Raw genomic sequence first — 22,874 nt, forward strand, 5'->3', positions numbered from 1 at the left:
GCTGATTTATCTAGTCCTTCTGCAGCAGATTAGCACTAATGTTTCTGCCTCTGCATCCTACCTTTCTTTAGCAGTAGACTCTGCATTATCATTGGCAATCTGAATTAAAGAGCCAGTGAACACAGCACAGATTTTTTTTCTCTCTGAAACAACTGCAAAGAAGGTATTCTCTCACAAATACCATGTTTTGATCTACTGAGCCTCTGTTTTTAATAGCTTTAGTATTAACTAGTCAGGGATATAGAAGAATGGTTCCAGTAATTCTGCTATAATCTTTTTATGATTTACTGTTAAAAGAAAATTCTCCTATGCAGAAGGCCCTAGGCAAGAAACAGCTGTAATACACAAATATTTCAGCCAAAAACATGAAGTTTTCACTTTCTAACACAAAGGTATCATATGCACGCAGTAGAACTCTGATTTATACCAAAGTGGTCAATGAGCAATTAATATAAACAGGGCTTACAGAGAGAAAGAAAAAAAAAAAAGCTTGGGCCTAAAGGTACTTACCATATTAATTAATTCAGCTAAAAAAAATATTTCACTGCCTTACAGTGTATGTTTTCATTATGAATTCTCTCTTTTCTCTCTACAACTGACATATTTTACACTATGGGACTGTCAAATTTAGCTATTAAAAGTGTTACAAAGAACTTCACTGAACCTTATTATTATTGTGACTTTCCAGTAAACAAGAAGTATTTTAGCAGTAAAAAGCAATTGTTAATTCATGATCTTTTCAATTCAAGAAACCACAAGACACAGCTATTTAAATTTTCATTAGGACTTTGAAAAATATTTAGGAAAAAATGGATGTCTTAGGCTATCTAGTCTTGAAAATGTGAACATTCTGACAAGTTTGCTCACTGTCAAAATGATTCATATCACTGCTGTTCTTAACTGCTACTCTTTCTGATCATAGAGGATAAGTAATCCTCTAAAAATCAAATGCCATAGATGAATGTTAACCAAGAAATACATACCACTCAAACACTGGCAATATTTAAATAGCACACAAATTCCACCTACTCAAAGATCTACCCTCTGTTTATTATCAGCATCCATTTTAAACAAATGGTACACGGAATATCTCACCCTAAACAGAAAACCAGGAAAGAGGGAAATAGAATTAGTTTACTGCTTTACAATAAACCCTAAAACAAAGAGGGGCTATTTTTGTTCTAATGTGAAAGTCTTCTGTGGCAAAATGTGGTAATATCATTTCAAAGTGCTTTCTGCATTTTACATACACTTATACTTACCACAGGAGCACAATACCTTGGCTACAGAATCTCAGACTTATCCATGCTCATTATCACAGAAAAACAATTTTGTGAGAGTAATAAAGGCATTTTTAGATCTAGTTGCTGGATTTCACATGACTCCTTCAAGCCTCCCCAGATTTCTTCCACTTTTTGTGCATTGTTGATAAGGAATGAAATGGGTGACTGCAGAAGGGCACTCAGAAGCCAGCACGAGAATCTCCTCAGGAAAGAGCTGAAGCTCCAAAAGTGTTTCAAAGCACACCCAGTGCTGAGCTGCCAGCAGCTGGTGAAATGAACACTGAGGAGATCATGTACCTCCAAGTCCAAGCTCCTCACAGACGCTGAGTAATCATCCTACAATTTTGAGTTTGGGAAGTCTATGGATAAGTACCTACCACCACACATTCAAACAACTGAAGGAGTCTGTTTAAAAGAAATACAGAGGAGGGTGCTGCTCCTCTCTTTCATTTTGAATCTTTCTCAGGACTGCGCTCACCCAATGAGCAGTAGTTCTGCACTGCGTTCTCTTGGTACTGTGATTCAAGTGCCCAACTTTCTCATCTCAGGACAACGTCCTAAATATATCTATTCTGCTAGCTGCGCTCCAATCCGTGCACCCTCTGTGGAAAAGTGTGCTACAACAACAGTAAAAAAAATTCACGATTCTCCCTATCAAAGAGAGGAAATGATGGTGACCTTCCTGACAGGCTTCTATCTGCAAAGCAGAGCATAACACTGATGTGGCAAACAAAAGTGAAACGTACTGTCAACTTGAAAGTCAAGGTCAGTCATATGGATATTTTTTCCACTAAGAATTGATACAGGATCTGAACTCCATGGTTTCAGATAGGTCTTTGCTGTACTAGGGAAAAAAGCATGTTGCCAAAATACTGAAATTCAGTGTATAAGCATAGCATCAGCACAACTATTCCAAGTAGGTAGAAAGTGAGCCTAAAAATGCTCAACTCCACTTTAAAAAGACCCAATCAGGGACTTTCTTTACCCCCAAAATCCCACTAGAAGGTTGTTTCAGAGCCTCATTCTTAATGGTCAGAGAGATGCTTCTAATACATAGCCAAGCTGCATTAGTGCCAACTTGTCCCTGAGCAGCACTGTTTAACAGCTTCTTTCCCCTGAATGGTGGTTTTATGTATTTATAGAAGGCAACCTCATTTCCTATCAGCTTTCACATCAACAGAAAAGATATGCTCTTTTAGTCTCATGATGTCAAATAGACACTCCATCTCCTCTTACCATGGCAGCCCTTCGCCATATCTACTCCAGTTTGAGTTTGTCTCTTCTAAACATGGTTAAGGCAAAATACAGAATCAAAGAATGGCTTGGGTTGGAAGGGAACTTAAATATCATCTAGCTCTAAATCCCAGCCAGACTCTCATCAGCCACTAAATCAGGCACCAGCTCAGGCTGCCCAGGGCCTCATCCAACCTGGCCTCAAACACCTCCAGGAATGCAGCATCCACAGCTTCTCTGGGCAACATGTTGCCAGCACCTCATCACCGTCTGAGTCAAAAATTTCACCCTAACAGCAAATCTAAATCTACAAGGGCTGCTCCAAAAGTAATGCCTCCTATTTTACTACATTGCTCCATGATGACAGAGGCAGATGTCGGTGGTATGGCAGTAGAGGCTGAACCTTTCCACCAATATTCCATTACATTTTGTTGTTGCATGACAGATGGCAGTAGAGTAGTCGTCTGACAAAAAGGTATCTGACCTGGATCTGTGTATGAAGCAAAGATTTGTACGGAATTCCTCCATGTAGAAAAAATTGCACCCACTGACATTCACTGACACTTGCTGAACCCTTGTGGGGGACCAAACAGCAGGTGTGAGCACTATCAGGGACTAAGTGATGCATTTTGGCAGCAGCAACAGCAACATGAATGATAAGCCACAGTCTGGAGGGCTATGCACAGCTGTCATGCCACAAAGCAGAGATTGTCTTATGAGCTCATTCATGAGAATCAGAGATTACAACCAGAGAACTGTGTATGTGCTTCAAAGTGTTGGAAACAATGGCGGTAGCATTAGAATAGTGCAAAGTTTGAGCCAGGTAGGTTCTATGAATGCTCACTCGGGAACGGAAAGAACACCATATGCAGGTTTGCTAGGACCCACTGAACCAATACAAGGGTGAAGGTGGCAGTTTTGTGGATCATGTCATTACCAGTGACAAGATATACTATCACCATCACAAGATAGAGTCAAAACAGCAGTCCATGAACTGGCAACACGTGAATTCCCCAAACATTCAAGACTACACTTTTTTCCCCCCACCAGGGACTAGAAAAAACAGCCATCACTATCACTGAAAAGAATCAACTGCTCTTTGTAAGCTCCAGTGGTTTGCTTAAGTGTTGCACACAAGATATGTAAAATTCACTAATATTTCAAACATGCAGACAGATTGTATGCATTTCTACAGGAAATTTCTCAAGGCAATTAAAAGTGCAAAGTCAAACAAATTATAATCTATGACTGAAAACATGCAAGTAACGGTCTATATCTGCAGCAATGAGTGAGAACACAACAAAAGAGCTATCTCATGGACTACCGAATGCATTTGCCAAACACGTACTGAGAATCACTGGAACAAGCCAAATTAATGGGAAACACAAACCATTGTTTAATCCTTCTGAACAGCTAACAGGCAGCCTCGTTTCTTTTCTCCCTACAACAAATGTTGCAATGAAGTTCAGTTTCCCTTATTCCTTTCTTAAGAACTCTGCTTGCATTTTAGTGGCAGTGTTGTTAAATGTTCTTTTCCACTTACCACGTGACAACAAACTACAGGTTGAGGACAATAAAGGATGACAGCTATAAAGTGACTGCAAAGCATTGCAGTTGTTTTATCCCTGGATTTCCCTTATGGAATCTTTGACATGCTGAATCTTTCATTAATTCATATACATCATTATGTATATTCAATAGCTTTAAAAACTTCAACCTGGTCTGATGAAATTGATTCCTCATCTGAGAATGGGAATGCTGCATTTGTTCAATGGACAGACTAGCCCTCATTAATCGACATTTAGCTTCAGGTAGCTCATGAGTAAAGGCCATTGTAAGACATTTTAAATCACAGTTGAAATACATTAGAGATGGTTAACATCCAATCTGAGTGAAGAGAAAAAAACAGTTTCTGGAAAGGTAAACAGCTACCCCTAGATAAAGGAATAACATTACGTACAGTGTCTAGAAATCAATTCCTCTCAATTTTTTTTTTTTTTTTTTAATATCATGTAGATAAATCTCTCTTCCTGCAACTTACCTTGGAATAAGTAAATCCTGATATGCTAAGTGTATGGTTTTTCTCCCATAGGGGATTCTTTTTTTTATATTTTTCTATCAATTTTGATGAAGATACTTTCACTTTTCCATACAGAAAAACTTCCAAAGGTTTCTGGTTACTAGCAACATCCCTCTCATCTCAATCAGAAAGGCCTGAATAAGGTAGTGTTCTCGAAGAAAAGCATGCTGCGAAAGGCAAAACAGTTACACACACTGGTAAAAAATCCAAGAGTCCAAAGAAGAGAAAGATAGAGAAATAAAGAGTTACTGGAAAATGAGTAATGATTGCTTAAACATTACTGCATTTTGAAAATCAAAGCCATTTAGAGAACATAAATGAGTAAGGAAGCCAACAACCATCAGGTTGGAGCAGACAAAGAAACAAGTGTTGTTTCTGACTTTTCAGAAGGACAAGCCCAACACTTATAACCAAGCTTTAGATGAGCAAGTTCATCTGCAGGAGTTGAAAATAGAACAAAGTTGCTTATTATACTTTCACATGACTATTTACAGAATCCACAGAAGTGGATTCATAACTTCTGATAGTCAGTGAAGTCAACAGCACATGCTTTGAATGGTACAGGTTCTGCAAGATAAAACATTTAATTATTTTATTTCTACTTTGTTTCTCCCTTAAAATCAGCTGCCAGTATGCAGTTAGCCACACAGTTTTTGACTGGAGAAAAAAAAACCTTCATGAAGCAAAAAGGTACAGGGTCATTTCTTCCCTCCTCTCCTTTCTTAACATTAACAGAAAGGAATACTGCACAAACACTGGGATACACCTTCAACATATGGAAAAATATTGGTTATCTTAGAGTAACCAATGGAATTTACTGTTGAGAGATTCTATATGATTTGTTAATTTATTTCTGTAACAACACACATACTGAGAAGGGTAAATTTAGCAAAGCAATAATCATGACAAAAGGTCAAAAAGCTTTAGTTGCTCTAAGTGTTAGGAGATGTGCCAAAGAATAATGCAATCAAGGTTACACCAGGTTACACTGGTGAATTTTGTCCTTGACAGCTAGGAATAACTCAGGGGAGGAATAAAACTTTGGGGAGAAAATAATTTGAGTTTTGCATTCTTTAATGCCTTATTTTCTAACGCTTCGTTCTTTTGAGAGTGAACTTCACAAGAGATTCTGGATACCTTTCCAATAGCAGAACTGTGGTTATTTCTTCACTATTTATCATCCAGTGCACATAGGTAGTGTAATTTACACTACTAACTTCACTTAGGTTCAGAACTTATCTAGCATACTGGGGCACTTTACAACTTGTACAAAATCAAAAATGCTTGGAAAATATATTGCATAAGCAAGGGAAGAAACATGGCTCCCACTGGATTACAGAGCTCACTCCTCATATTAACAGCAACAATCATAAGCTTTATTTTTTATTTTTTAAATTGCTGAAGTGGTAGAAGGAGCTGCAGTAGCTGTCACATACTTGGATATCAGTATAACACCAATCAGTGATAGCTCAAAAAAAAAATGCCTTGGGTGGAAACATTGTCATGCAAATTAAAAAAAAAAAACAGTTACATGACTGCAAACCAAAGGTAATGAAACATGGCAACACAAAAAAGGAGGAGTCTGAGGATGTACTAAAGGGCAGGGTTTGTTTTTTTTTTTTTAATATGAAGTCTCAGAAAGAGAATAAACTACTTCATAGTGTTATAAAAATACTAGAGAAGGAAAAGGTAGAAACAGTAGTCAAAATATTAAAGTGATGCATAGGTCTCTGAAGAATTAGAAATGCTTAGGAAAAAGTCATTTTGGAAAAAATCCAAGGGAGACATTTAAGTAGAGCTAGTGAGTGGAAACAATCCTGAACATAGTTCAAGTACATGGCACGTTACTTATCACTATCATTCCCATTTCTGTGTAGATACTTATAAAAGATTAACTACAATAGTCTCAACACAAACAAAAAGCTGTTACTGTAACAATTATCAAATTCTAGCATAAAATACTGCTAATTTGATATGGTCCAGGTAGAGATGTAACACAGGGTCAGAAAATTCATAGCAATATGATGGAATTCCAGAAAAATTATGAATAGTCATGTATAAAATTTTCCTTTTATGTAGTGCCAATACGTATACGTAGATACGACAACTGTGTGCAAACATGATAAGAATGTAAGTACTGAAGGCAGAAATTCTCATATAGATGAAAGCAGTACATAGAAGAACTGAAGAATAAAGTCTTAAAATTGGGAAGGGAAATGAGAGTAACTTTGTCTGTAGCACTCTATGCACTTAACCACGGCATATTTCTCTATAACTTGTGCCATTCACAAATCACTCAAGATGGCTTCTTTACATGTGAACAGACAAAACTTTAGAGAATACACAGAACAGAATAACCTGCCTGGAAGGGAGATAAACAGTGAACGGAAGAATAGAAATGGAAATAAAGCTCTTATTACATAAAGACATCCTAGCTTCAAAAGAAGGGACAGAGCTCGTGCTACTCTTTAAAACCAAGCAGGAGAAAGCATGACAGGTTTCATTTACACAGTTCGCTATATTGTTAAACTCAATTTCTAAAAATACATAGACAACAGCAAGAGACAGAAGCCAGAGGATGTGGAGCCCTTTGCCCCAAGTGTGACAAATTCTACTGTCCTTTATTGCACTTAAATTACTGGAACCGGACACTTAAAACATTGTGCCTTTCTACATCCTATTAAAAGTACAACTTAATGGAAGTTCACCATCTTGTTTTAAGACTCCAAATACTTGATGTGTGCTACTGCTCTCTCACCATGCAGAGAATCTAACAAGAATAATTTCCCTCAACTCTCTTTTGGAGCAGTCTGTGGCTGATACGTACTACAAAGAGATGAGCACTGTTGGAGAAGTAAAAATGCCAAGAGAGTGCTGCTCTCATGGAACTGCTGAAAGGCAGCGCATTCACAACCAGGAGGACAGTGCATGCCCTACTTACAATTTGACAATTAAAATTTTAAGATTAAGAAATTTTCCCTTTCTTAAGAGATTTGCCTTTCTATGTCATCACACATTCTTATTTATTTTTATCATGTTGAGGAATATGATTCTGGGGAGTTACGTGGGCATCTCATATAGCAAACTCTGCTTGCACAGAAAACAATTCAAAAGTGATCACTTAAAAAAATATAAAAGATAGCATTCATTATTATTTTAACAGATTTGAAAGTAAGAGTTGCTTTTTCCTTCCATAAAATCTCATTAGCATATTAAATTAACATATTCATTTGTATACATAGCAACACTTTCATCAGATAATAAAGTTACGAATGCATAGACTGAAATAAGGATGAAGTTCCAGCAATGAAGACATACTTGAAAGGAAAAAAATCAACAGAACCATTAATTGGCAAGGATATAAGCATACTAACGCTTTGCAATAGCTGGGCAAACGCGATAGTCAATCATGGTCAAGAATGTATTTCAGTCAACTTCCCGTATACTATTTCAGTATTTTAATATATATATATATATACACACAATTACATAAAGGGTGAGCTATGTCTTTATTCTATAATTCTATATATATTTAATAAGGGGAATAGGCATGTATAAAGAACCTCTCCAACTCTGTGAAGGCTACTTGCAACAGAGGAGCCTCACAAGAATTGTATTTTGTGAGTCTGCTGTTTTCTCACACATTAAAAAGCACAATCACACTATTCACTGTAGGAATTATTTTGTTAAAAAAATGGGGGGAAATATAACTCATGTTCTGCTTCTGGATAACAACAGTTAGTATGTTTTAGTCATCATAGATAAATTCAGTTCTCACCCAACAACACCAGTACCAGGAAAGGCAATTCCCCTACCATTCTGTAATGATACTTGGATTAACAGTTTGGATGCCTTTGTAACATCCATTCTTCCTAGAACTCCTATGGTAATAAAATGTGCATTACTACCATTCCTATGGCTTGGAGCATGCGTTTCCACAATTTCCTGTTCCTTGCAGCATTATATAACGTGAAAAAACAAAGTTGACAGCAGTTCACTGAAAGATCAGTGCTTGTGGGCTGGTTGGTAGCATGCATCATTTTCTGATGAAATATAAATAATAATTTAAAAACCTTTGAAGACTGAAAAATCCTCCCCGTTGTTATAACAGGAAAAGCCTGTCTCAGAATAAAATAGCACAGAGTACATTTTGTTTATGAGATCAGATGGAAGTAACACACTCTTTAAGGAAATTCCATATGGCAGATGTATGTAAACACATCAGACAACCTGCTAAATCAGTTTGGTTGTTAACTTCTCTTGCAGCCTCAAAGTACATAGACTTTTGACCATTATCACATCAACAGCATAGGTAAATGCTCCAGCTATTACTTGCTCAGATTAAGCTTCTTTTTGAAGGAGAACTAAGCATTATATAAAATGGTACCTTCTTCACAACCGAATCAGTGTATTCAGACACGACTGCTTAATTGTCCATACTTTTACTACATTTTACTCTTTCTAGCTCTGTAGAGAGAATGTACTAAGAAATACACAGTTGTGGTATAATTCTCGCCAATGGTGCAAGAGTTATTTCCTAACCACTTGTTGATCTCTGATTATCTAACCACCCAGACAAACCTAGGAAGAAATACTCAATGAACTCTTCCTCAAAGATCAACTATTGCGGCATAAAATGCGAGCAGGAAAAACAGTGACAAGTGCAGAAAGAGAAACCACATGGATAGATGCATAGAAAGGAAGCATATCAAAACTGCCTGAAAAATGATGGTAAAATTTAAAAGAGGGACCTTTGGAAAGGGTTTCATGCTTTTACAGAGGAGACAGGCTTGAAGGGTATTGGCAGAAGGGAAGATGAGAGAAAATAAGCCTGTACCAAGCTTTTAATCTTCCCTTAATTGTACTGAGAGTCTCCAGCATTATCCCCAGAGAGAATTAAGCATAAAAGACAAAGTAACTCAAGCAAGTTCCCTTACAACTCAGCCCTTTCAGAACAGCATGGGTTCTTTGAATGACTCAGTTTCTGAAAGACTGGGTCATACAAAAATAGTACTGCATGGCGTATTTTTATGATGCTAGAACAGAACCATGATATTCCGCCTGTTTTTCACTAACCAGTATTTGGGAGTGTCTGAATAAGGTTCTAGGGAAACTTACAGAATAAAGCTTCTCTGCGTGTTTTTGGAAAATGAAGTGGTTAATACCACAATAAATTATTTTGTGCTGGTTGTCAAAAAAGAAAAAAAGGTATTTCTCAAAGGTCATGAGAGAGGTGGAATGCAAAATTAAGTAGAAATTACTTAGGAAAAACGGTCAGAGGTTAGAATGTAAGTTTAATTACCTCAGTACTAAATACAAGATGGCAAGGTTTAATTTTAAATGCTGATTATTCATCACCCTTGTATGCATGGCATACAAGCCTGGTTTAGAGCCAAGTACTATGTGTAAAAAGACAAGAGAATTTTACTAATGTAATCTAAAATGAACAAATAAAAATCAGAAGATACTTGGAATGTAAGATTTTATTTGGAAACTTCAGATTTTTTAATTTTTGCTTTTGAAATGCAACCAAGAAACTATTTTAAGAAGAGTTCAGGGAAAATACACATTAGTGGCATTATGTAATCAAGATGAAATGAAGGAAAAAGGAACAGTTTTCAGTGCCACATCACTCACAGTATGGTACAAATTTACACATTCTTATAAACCCCTGAATTCAACAACAGCACAAAACAGCAATAATACATATAAACCTTCTGTGAACATCCACTTCTTTACAGATTCTAACAATACAGGGTGTATGTTTTACAGAGCCCCTATCCCTTGTGTGCTGTTCATGAACATTTGTTATACAAACGACCACTCACCAAAACACTATATAAATACATCCACACAAGCAGATTGTTCCATAAATTCCCCATGAGATTTAAGCATTTAAGGGGACCTCTGGCCCCATCAGAGCATGTTTCAGAGCTGACACTTCTACTGGATATATTTCCAGGAATTTTGGAGATCTCAGGAAAAAATGATGGAATTACAGCAACACACAAACCCTGTGAACTCTAATTGCTCGAGTTCCAGTGTTCAGACTGAAACAAGGATTGATTTCAGAGTAGACCTTTTTATTTCCTCTTTCCCCTCACCTGGTACCAGCCATAACCGGCACAAATGAAAGGCTGGGTCCTCTAATTGCGATTTCCTGCCAAAGGAGATATTCCACACTCAGTCAATAGTGCTTTATATTTTCACTTTTAAGTGCATCTCCAAGATGCCAAGAGTTTCAACGCTTTGATACAGCTTACCCCAGTACAACTATTGAGTTGACAATTTTGTTAAGCACCCCAAACTACCAAGCCATCAAATCATTTCAGTGATGCCAAGCTCTCACATCACACCAGATACATCACTGGATAAAAGCAATCACAGAACAGAAAAAGGATAAAGACTATTTAACCAGCCTGCGACGCATCCTACACAAGGAGAAGGAAGAAATTAGTAATTACCTGGGCTGAAGTCCCATAATGTTCATTGACTTCAGTATGGTACTATTTTTACCATGGATGAAGAGAGGGGAGGATACAGTCTAAATGCAAGGCAAATGCTTAACTTTACAGCTCTGATCACATCCAATAAAATGAAAAACATCTATTAGAACTATTCTAAGGCAAATAAAAGTCTGTTTCTTTTTGAGTCCATTTATTAAACCCTAAAACTAATCAATAAATATGCTTTAGTGTTATGGCTTGCTTTGACTTTTAAGGTGCTGAATGCTCATTCAAGCAAGTGCTTCCTTAAAGGAAGATGAATTCACATTGTAATAAGCAGGTCTTGCAGGTTATACTGTTCTTGCTGTACAAGGTATTTTATAAATTGAAGTGTCAGAAAAAAAGACTAAAATATAACTGTATTGCAGATGAGCACATCGAAAGCAAAGTATCTTCTACCACTACAGATCTTATTGTCTTTCTTTTAATAAGTGCCAGCACCTTTAAGCAAATGGATTTTAAAAACATCAATGTTAAAACACATTCATTGATCTAATAAATGGCATTATGTTATTCACCCTACCCACTATATAGTACAAGCAGAAAGCATCTATTCAAATGCAGCATGCAAGCATACATTCTAAAGAAATGTCTTGGAGAAACACATAATCAAATCCATTGCTGTAAAGCAACCATAAATGACTAAATTCCTTGCTAAAAAGAAGCTGCTAAGGGATTCCTGTTTTCAAGAACATGCAGGAACCAAACTGCCTCAGGACAGACAATAGATTTATGTTTTGTATGAGGAAGTAAAGAAATGAAGGACTGAGATAAGGCTGACTAGAAGATCAGAAAGCATCAGTCTCCAAAACCAACTCATCCACATCGCCCTCATGGTTGAGAAAAGGAACAGCGTCAAACCCAAAAGTTAAGAAATGAACAAAGCCTTTTGCAGTATTAGATATATATATATATACACACACACAAGATAGAGATGGATAATATATTATATACACATAGCTACGTACCTCTTTTTCCTCTGAAAGATGAGAACAAGATCAATAGTAAAAGTGTATATTTGACCAAAAAACAATGGAAGAGCTATTTTATAAGCATCAAATCTGATTCTTCTGAAAGACAGAGTTACATACTAAAAAAGGACTAATGAAAGTACCTAAGTTTGCTCCCTGAAATAATATTCATAGGCTTCCAGTTGTGTTGCAATATACAACTTTTCCCTGTTTAGCATATCAAGCTTAGAGATACCACATTAAATAATACAATCTGCTGAGGATGAAAAGCAGTTGCTTTACTAATAAACTGGTTATAGAAAATGCAAGTTTGGCAGTAATGCTTCCAAGGGAGAAAAAAAAAAATCAGTCTCAAAGCATCTGCAGAGCTTAAGTGTATACATTGTACCTTGCCCTTTTGAAGTTTAAATATTTTAGGAATTAATCAAAATACTTCCTTTTTTTTGAAAACTGGATGAGTCCATATTTTATTGAAAAAACATGAGAAAACCAATAAATGAATTACTTAGCAGGAAGAGAAATCCAGCAAGCATGTTAGTCTATTTGCTCTTTTCCCAGTGAGGAATCTCTAAAAAGTCAAGCTCTCCGCCATATGATTTAAGACTCTTTTGAAGTGCTAATATAGATAAACATTCACAAGGGATGCAAGCAAGAGTAACCATATATTTGCACACTATCTGGCATCACGGGCTTCAAGCTGATGGGCATTACTACAGGGAGACAGAATCGTATCTATGAGAAATGCCACACTAATTAAGCTTAAGAAAACAGCGCTCTACAAAGCTTTTGTCTCCAAATGGTTAATAAATGACAGCCACGAAGTGTTGCAATAAAACAGAAATAGGAAAAAAGAGGGACACTGAGGTGCAAACAAATGACACTGAAGAAGAACCAGGAAGGCATGTTGCAGAGAAACATGAGGTAGGCCTCAGGGTCTTCCCAATTAACTTGTTTTTTTCAGAATTTTCTGTTGTTTAAGGAATATCCTGAGTGCCTCCATAAACCATAAGCCACCATAAACAAAGAACAAGGAGAGGGAAATTTACAAACTTCAGACTGGATCCCCTTTATCTTTTGCGGAAACTGCAGCATCAACAATCCAGAAAGCTATCTTATAAGATACAGTCATGAGAAGTGATCACAAAAACCTGCATTTTTTTGTATATACATTATTGTACCAAAGTCACTACTTTGATATGTGAACACTACTTTTGTTGTAAATCTGGCTACTGAGGATAGAATACCATTCCATAATCATCTAAATCTACTCTTCCAGACAATAGTTTTTTAATATTATGTTTGACAAAGGAGAACAAAAGCAAAGATCCAAGGAGTTTTGTACAACAATAATGAAAGGCAACAAAACAGCAGTATTAAAGGCAAGGCGCTGCTCCTACTTAGCTTCACATATATCAAAGCAATTGTAGTGTCTTCATTTGAAATATACTCACTTTGCACCAGTAAAACTAGGGGTGCAATCTCACAAGTTATCTTTGTAAACTGACAACTTTGGAATCTTTCCTTACTACTCACTTCATGTTTTTACCAGTATTCACACAGAAGGTATGAAGGTGGAATGTCAGTCACTTACAAATCTTTGCTGTATCTTGCCAATTCTGTGTTTGCTGTTATATTCTAAAGCCAGGAGGAAGGATTTTTCATATTCCTCCCCCCCTTCCATGTGTTAGTCTAGGAAAACTATCTGATGGCCTATCATCACTTCATATTTCAGTGTCTAACACACTGGCTCTATTTCTTTGCATACAAATTTCAATCTCAGCAGCTGAAGATTTGCAGACAGCACAAGGCAACAAATTTTACACACCTCACTCCTTCCACATCTAAATTCCATGTTGTTTCCCTGTCCAATACCATGGAAAAGTTCTTCCTTATTCTGACAAGATGGTTATTTGAGAGTTCAATGAACACAGTATTCCAGCTACAGTCCAAAGACAAGCTACTACAACCTCATCTTTCACATTTCTCAAATAAAGCTGCGTGAGAGACATGAATAATCAAGATATAGTTTGAGTAGTCAACAGAGAGTGTGACATGAAGCAGGTAAAGAAAGCCAGATGTTCCACTACTATCTTCTTATACTTCTGTGAGTCTCCAAGCTCTTCACTATTTTAAATAACACAATCATCCATTCTGTAAAGCTAAACTGCCTTCATTTTATTAACTACAGTTTTATGTCCCTGCTATACTTACCTACAGGAAATCAGTAAATTGCTGTGAAGACTTCTGCAACTGATTGCTAGACAGCATACTGACAGAGTAGTACAGTAAAATCAATCTGGGAGTTTGTTTTGCTCAGTATTAATCCAATCATTTCTTTGATTCACTCCCAGCCACTCCACCACCCCTCTTCTCCAGTATCTAATTTCTCACATCCTAACAATTCTCTCACTTTATGAGATGGAAATAATTTCTGATCCAGAAGACTGCATCAGGAAGTATTGATACTTACATGAGATTCCTCGTACTCTTTAAAAATGTCCAAGTAAACAGAAGTCTATCAGAGAGAAGCAAGAATTCCCTCCTGTAACAATGTGACATATTCTCAGTAGCTTAAGGCAAAAAAAGGCTACCTCTCTGAAATGCTGCCAACTGTATTGCTTTCCCTGTGACTCAGTAATATACATTGATAAATGCACTCATGGCACAAATTGATTTTAAAAAATGAAAAATTTGTCTATGTTTATTTTCATTAACATATCTTTACAGTGCCTTCATCATTCCTACTGTAATATTTAGATACAATTTCAAAAGACAAACTGATACTGTATAGAAATGCTACACCCTCAATTCTGTTGCCTTTAATAAACAGAACTTACTCAGAAGTATCACTGCATGCTGCATTTAAATCACATGTATCAAGTGACCAGCTATTTCCTAAACAGTGTTCCATTCAAGCTATTTTAAAATTTTATTTTTTTGTTTTTGACAGGCAACCCATTTTAAAAGAGTTAATTAAACACTAACATTTATAATGTTCAGAATATGAAGTTTAGAAAGCGGTTTCTTCCAAAGCTGCTGTTTCAGACCACTGAAGCCTGTTGAGGGCTACCAAATGATCAGACAGACAAAAGGAGGAAGCGAATGACACTACTGTTAACCAGACAACGAGATGCGTAAGTGTTGATGGTTGCAAAGAAAAAAATTAAAATATTCATAAATATTCATTCTGACCTTCCAGGGGCCAAGACTCCCTCTCTCCAAAGTTATGGCATACCGAGGTAGTAGTTGCTCTTCATTTACTCAAGATCAAGTGTTTCTCAGAGCACGTTCAGTAACTTTTAACTGAATCTTATTCCACACAAAAGGAAATTGGTTATTTGTATGTTATTCAAGGAAGCTTGAGTAATTCACTGTGGTAGGAAAGACCTCTAAAAATAAGCCACCTCTCAGCAGATTCACTCCCTTCCTGTCTGGACTTGAATCACTTTGCAATTGTGTGGAAGGACAAAGCTTGAGGATGAACTACAGAGAACTTCTGCAACAATAACACTGTTCAAATACAACATTTTGCTCCCACTCTGTTTAAAATATTAAAGCTACTAGAGGGTAGAGCAAGCCACTGACCCATCAGGGTGTGCGGACCAGAGCTGCTTTTTGGGACAAGGTAGTTAATACTGCACTCAGCGATGCTAAAGAGGGAAAGCACATTCTTATAACTAGAGAGTATATTATCCTTACACATTCATGAAGGACCACTGAAGTCTACAGTGCTTACAGCAGTTGCTACAGATCCTCAGAAATGAACACCAGGGGCAGGTGACACACCAAGGTCTGATTCCCACAGTCTCCTAGCGCTGCTTTCCTCAGAACAGTGTTTGGCTGTGTGAAAACCTAACCACAGATTTCATCATCTCAAATCTGTTCTAGCATTGTGGATAGAAAAATAAGTCTCCAAGCATGAGTAAGCTCAGAAGTTCAGCAGATTTTCCTGAACAGGATGCTACTTAAATGGATATAGCCACCAGAATCAAGACTAGGCCATTTTAAGTGGTAACTGCTGTTAATGGTACAGTATTATTTGTTTAGACTGGCATTCCCTGAATGTTTAAGATGGAGATTGTAGAAAAACCTTTCTGTAAAGAGCCGAGTATGTGGCTCTGTGTATCACAGAAGGCAGCTAATCATGTTTTTGATAAGGAATATTCTATCTTTTCCACAGAGTATTTAAATTTGTAAAATTGGCAAGAGGAAAACAAAGAAAAGTCACCCAGAAATCTTTCAGCAATCTTTCAAATAAAACTCAATTGTAGTTGCACTCAAAGTAAGAAATCACTACATCCTGCCACATTTTGTACATTAAATATGTTAATAAGCCACATCTGGTCTATTAAACACATGAATATAAGTACCGTTTCCAAAAGCAGTACAGCTAATACAGAAAAAGCAAAAAGCTACTTCTACTTAAGCTTCTACTTAAGCAAAAAGCAGAAAAGTTTGTAAATTCATAAAACAACATCGTAGAGATGCTGGAAATTTTTAAATGTATAAAAATTAAAATAGATCTCTCTCCCTCTTGCAATATAGCTTTAGAACTTATGCCAAAAGCCTCATAAGCAGTATGAACGTAAATTTATCTTCCACGGAGCTGCCTAGATTTGTGATAGCAAAAACTCATTCCTTTGCAAGTGGGATTCAATAGGCTTCAGCATTAAGATATTTTTACTGTAAAGGAAAGTAGCTCATAGCTCCTAGTCCTGCACAATAGCTGAACGTCAGTATATATTTGTTCATTTTCCAAGCTTATATTCACTGTCTAATACATATATTTTAATTGCAGCCTCATAACTCACATGCAGTTATGGTTTGCCATAAGTCTGTAGTCAGCAAATCATTTTCGTTCTCTAAGTAAAAGGAAGTATCATGGAACAAAACAAACATGAAAAATAACCATCCTCAATCACAATTTTTGCACTTTTTATTATTAATTATAGAAATCCTACGTTCATAAAGTTGTAACAATGGTAAGAATTACAGACCAACAATTTAGGTTGTTCTTAAACTGCAGTACTACATTATTTTGGTTATAGAGAAACTACTTTTTCTGGAATTAAATTCTCATCATACGAGAGCTGAAACATGTTACAAGACTTCAGTTTCTGCTTTATCTATACTGTAATGATACTGACATTGTTACCTTGTCCCATTTTTTCCATTGTACCACTGATAATAAGTGTCTGCGGTCCATTCTTCACTGTGTAAGGATTTTCATTACAATATATTTTAAGTTATCAGAATGGTATCACTAATCATTTCCCCATACGGGCTTTAACAAATCAAAGATATATGAATTTCAGGGTAAGTCACATTGAACAATACAACACAAAAATACATAACATGAAAGCTTCCCTAGGGAAAAAGTGTTTGCTTTAGAGATAATACAATGGGATAAGAACATACTATTGCTACTACTTTCATTGCTAATGTGTTTTTGGAGGAATTTTCTCAAATAATTTTGTCTGTTTAGAATACACTGTTCATCATACCTGAACTGCACTTTAGGGAGGCTTTGGGATTAGTAGTTGCCAAGGTAATATTACCTTGAAAACAAAAGAAGTGAATTACACTGTTCTCTACCTCAGACTAACCAGTAGAGTTATTTTGTGTGCATAATTTTGCATTCTCACTAAAAGCAAAGTTCCAGTCTCCCTGAAATAAACCACACCAAACACGGAACATTTCACTGCAAACAAAAAGCACCATAAAGCTTTACTGTGGTCTGACTGACACCTGCAGTATCTGTGACAGTCTAAAATTTCATCAAATTTGACATTTAAAAATTTTTTGCTAAAGCTCCCCATGTTTTCAACATGTGGCCTTTTCAAGAGCATCAAGAACTCATCAAATCAGAAAAATTATTAGAAACATTATATCAGTGATCAAAGAGCAAATGATTTTTTAGGCATTTTTATTTTTAAACAGCTTTATGCATACTTTTAAATTCAACATTTTAAACACAGGAACTTATCCTCTACTCCCCCATTATTTCTGATAGGACACTAACCAGCCCTAAACGCTTCGCAGGAAAATTATATAGAGAAAGAACTTTGCTTTTATCACTTAAAAGTGAATTTAAAGAAAAAAAGCCTTTTTTTTCCTTAAGAAATCTGATTGGATTTATTACTACACCAGGACTTTGTAAAGCACCTACATATTCTATAACATATGTTAAAATAGATGAATAAATAAAATAGCATTTAAACTCATAAAGTCAGGGCCCAGAACTATAACTCAGTTTCTGCAGAGGAAGTGCCAAAATCAGTATCTATTTCTTAAATTTTATTAGTGCCACTAGAGCTGCACCTTCCGGACAGCCTTTTACCATCTGACAGTTCTATGGAACACCTAAACTTGCGCAGTTGCCATTTAAAATGGGCAATACAAGTGCAGTACAGCACAGGCCAAGCCAACAGCATACCTTGAAATCCCCAGAATATTTTTCCAGTTATGCTTACAAAAACACAAACATATTGAAATCTTAGCACAACGTGTTAATTGAGTTTTCTCAGCATGAATACCAAAGTACACACAGAGTAAAGAACAAAGAACTTCAGCTGTATATTCTCTAGAAGGAAAAGTTTAAGGGAACTCAGACAATCAATTAGTGATTTTATCCATCTGCCTATTTTAAACTCATTTTAACTGCTAAAGAGACCAGAGTAAAGCAGAATAATTTAAAACAGTATGGGTACACTCTTTGCAAATGCAGGCCATAACAGCAAGTTTGAGTGTAAGACAGCAACACCTGCAGCATGTATACAAATTCCAGTGGAAACTGCACTTAAGTTACTTCATTAGATGAAATAAGAAATGAATTTCAAAGCCCATAAGAAATCAATACAGTAGTGTGTAGTCATGCAGTCAAAATAGAAAGCTTTCCTTTTTGTCCAAACTAACTTTAAAGCATTATTCCTATGCTTAGTCTACAAGTGTGCTTCTATTTCATCATAAACACTTAAAACATTAAATCCCTGTTCTGCATAAACTGCAAATAAATCTGAACTTACCTCCCAGAGTGCTTTGAAGTCCTTCTGCTCAATTCGAAGGAGCTCACTATATTCTCTGGTAACGATGGTAGCATGGCGAGGAGTGTTGTCCAGAATGGACTCTCCAAAAGCAGTTCCTATTCCCAGAGTGCATATCGTTACAGCATCCTTTGAATTAAAAAGAAAAGGACATGTTAAAGACTCTTAAATCCTGGAAAATTAACATCACATTTGCTAACAGCACCACCTTAACATTTCTTAGCAATTTTCTTTTAAAAAAATTAGGAATACCAAACAAACTGAGAAAGCTCACAATATGCTGATCGGTAGCACACAAAGTTTCAGCATGGAAGCAAGAACTTCTGTTTTCTATGACCACTATGAAATATCTGGCTGCAAGCAATAACCCTTCACCTCTGGAAGAAAGTTATGATCTCTGTTTATCTATCTTTAAATATTCTCTAAAGACTGCTGTGATGACAAAATCCTTTAGAAATATCAGAGTGATCAGTATCAGTAAGGCAATTTTGGAACAAAAATTCCTGCCCTATACAGTTTACCTTCATCAAAAAGAAAATTTGACTTACATTTTCTTAGTAATAATTTTTATTACAATGCACTCTTCCATTCATAATGATTTGCCTATTGATTAAAAACAAAAGTCAATTTCACATAATTCAGGTATTTCAAGAAAACTATTAAGCTTGAAAACGTCCTGGAGTAAGTCTAGAGTAATTGGGATGATCCTAAGCACACAGTAAAGGACACTTCAAAAGATCTAAGAGCACACACCATTCATGTGATGGAAAAATATCTAGTTCAAATCTATCGGCCAGGAAATCCTGTGACTGTTCCAGTATAAATCAAAAGGTCCTGCAGGCAAAAGCATTAGACCACTAGAAATTAAATACCTTACTGAATAAAGGTCTTTAGTTACACACCCTATTCTGTGCTTACAAGTGGCTTTGCTCCTGAGCACCACAGCGTAGATGAGCACAAATCTCTTTCTAAGATGGACCCTAACTGACTGCCTTCTCAGTAATTTAAGAACAAAACTAGAAGCAGTGTTAAATATCTAAACAGATGTAAGCTGCAGTTTTCTAAGGAAATAGTACGTGTTTAGACAAATACATAAACAAAAATATGCTAATTTTACTTGATACATCATTAAAAATGTAGATTAATTCTAAAGTGTAAGATTCACATAATGGCTATGAAAAGAGAAGCAGAAAACATCATTTCATCTACTCCTTCATCTTGGATGATAATTCAGGAGAGATACTAAGCATATTTCAGCATCATTTTCTGTGTTTAAGAATGGCATTGTTTTCCTTTCAAGTATCTAAGAAGTGGTAATAGGCAAATGTTATTAAGATCAAGTTTGTAGCTTTATAATTGCATTACTAAGACAAATGTCCGTAATAGTCCAGTTCCCTGAACCACATCAAATTGCTTTTGCACAGATATTACCATGTAAAATTATCTGTTCAACAAAACAAAATCAAGTCTGTCTTAGAGAAGATCCCGGGAGAATTTACTGGCCATCAGAAACACACTTTCAAGGAAGGCAAAAACGAACAGGCACTGTCTGAAGAAAGAATATTTGCAAAGAAAGGAGTACATAAGAAAAGGGTGCCCCTACAAATATAGCCTACCATAAAGGTGGAGCACTAAAATTATGCTCAACTTTATTGAGACAGTTCAGATAGAAGATATTTGTTCGGGGCAGAATAACAATCAGTTTCTATTAGGTGGATTGTAAGTCATGTTTACATCTCTAAACTTCCTTTTCACTCTTCTTTTCCCCTGCCTCCACTCCCCAAGTAACTCCATAGAAAACCTTCACTTTTTTTGTTTCCTTACAACTTTAGAGAATATACATACAGAATAGAGAAAAAGGAGATACACTGGTTAAGGAACCACTTTCTAAAAGAACATTTGATTAGGCAGCCTTAGTTCAGCCTTAGAAATAAATTAACATTGAGAAGCATTAGGTGAAGGAGTTGGAACAGTCCTGCCTATCTTCATTAAAGAAAATTCAGGCTTCTATCAAGTGAAAGTTTTTTTTGTTTTTTTTCCTCCTCCACCCATCATCCCTTTCCACAGAGATGCAGTTCCTCAACCAGCTAAGGAGCAAGCCCATCTGCCTTCCTGAAGGCTTCAGAGATCCATCTTCTCTCTGCCCTCAACTTATACATCTCCAGCCCCCTAGAGAATCAGGTGTGTATTTCCTACTACATCTGTTAACATTACACTCAAGAATCTCCTGCTGTTCAGTGTAGACTTTAGGAGGATTTCGGGCAGCTCAGAACTCAGTTTGCTGTTCCCCTCTGCAATCCTAGAAGCAGCAGGGAGTTCTAGCTGCTGGTAGCCAGCTAAAATTCATACAGTTCTTTAAAAGGCAGTATTAAAGACTTAAAAAGATGAGATTATTTCCATTGCTTTCTGTTCTCTGAACACACTGTAGAAATGGTACCATTCAAAGCACAGGCTGATTGTACATTCAGTTTCATTATCACTAGCAGATAAGATGCATGGTGAAAGAGTTCATGTCAGCCATCTCCCCATCTCACCCCAAACCAATCTAAAACATTAAAGATTGTCCAAGCATTCTACAGCTATGAATTAGTAATTTAAGGTTCTGCACGATTCCCTCCCCAGTCATAAGACACATCCCTGCATACCCTTCTCCTGACTCATGACTCTACTTTCCAACCTGACATACAAAGCTTTTGCATTCTGAGCAAAGTCATGGTATAAGACAGAAACAAAGAAAATTAAAAAAATTGACTGATGTTAGGAAGAAAGAAACAGGGTGAGGGCTTTTGCTGCAGTGGGATTTTTAAAATGAAATTTAATATTAATAATATTTTGCATTTAAAAGGAAACTGATGGATCTGGTTGTAATGAGATGGACAGCATAGCAGTGACAGCAGGCCAGCAAGATCCCAGACTGCAGCAAGTTAGGATTTACTCAAGTGCAGCCATTGTGGGCACAGAAATAAATAAACTACCTTAGGAAGGCCACAGGTACACAAGAATCTCCATCAAGATTCCCTTGCCTCCATCCAACTTTCAGATGAGGTCTGGGAAAGGGTGGATCCTGGCTCCACCCCTCCCAGTCACTCAGAGGCATCGCACACACCTGAACTCCCCTGGGTTGGCCCTGCCTTCCCACCAGGTGCTCAATCACTGATTCAAGCTGTGACTTAGCATTTCCACTACACTTGTGCTGTTTTTGTGGTTTTGGTTTTTTTGTTTTTTTTTTGTTTTTGTTTTTTTTTAATTTCATCATTTTCCCATACTTTCTACTGTGTCTGGAGACAGAATCAAAATTATTTTTCTATATTTTCTTTACATAAGCTAAGTTAAATCAAGATAACCACAATGCTGTGGAACTCAGTGCAGACTAAAACACCTGGCTTTTCACCTAAGTCTGTCTGTCTACCCAATCCCTGTATTACAGAGGGTAGAGCATTTATCATGCTTAAACAAGTAACTTAAGTCTGCTCCAGCATACTTACACTTCACTACAGACTGCAGTAAAAACCTATGTCTCAGCTTCTTGTAGGTTATCCCCAAAATTCACAATGGCATTTTACATTTACATTCACAACACAGTATTGCAAGGACTGTCATCTTGAAATCCCTTCCCTCATTTCCACATCTTATCACATACCTCCTTTATTCTCAGCTTCAGACACGCAGGAAATTCTTCCCTTTCTTACACAGACACTTGTATCTCTTTCTTCATGGTCATTTTTTCCAGTGACACCATTAACTTGTTTGACTTTTGG

General features: G+C 36.6%; 1 protein-coding gene across 2 annotated transcripts in view; it reads right to left on the minus strand.

Annotated features, from left to right (window-relative positions):
* Positions 1 to 22,874, minus strand: part of RAPGEF4 (Rap guanine nucleotide exchange factor 4) — a 144,358-nt gene that overhangs the window by 104,862 nt on the left and 16,622 nt on the right. For both annotated transcript variants that reach the window (XM_085228154.1, XM_085228153.1), the window contains exon 4: positions 19,099 to 19,245. In XM_085228154.1, the coding sequence (XP_085084280.1) occupies positions 19,099 to 19,245 (147 nt within the window). The remainder of the gene's footprint in view (positions 1 to 19,098; positions 19,246 to 22,874) is intronic.

The sequence above is a fragment of the Meleagris gallopavo genome, chromosome 7 (assembly GCF_905368555.1).
Source record: "Meleagris gallopavo chromosome 7, MGAL_WU_HG_1.1, whole genome shotgun sequence".
Lineage (NCBI taxonomy): Eukaryota > Metazoa > Chordata > Aves > Galliformes > Phasianidae > Meleagris > Meleagris gallopavo.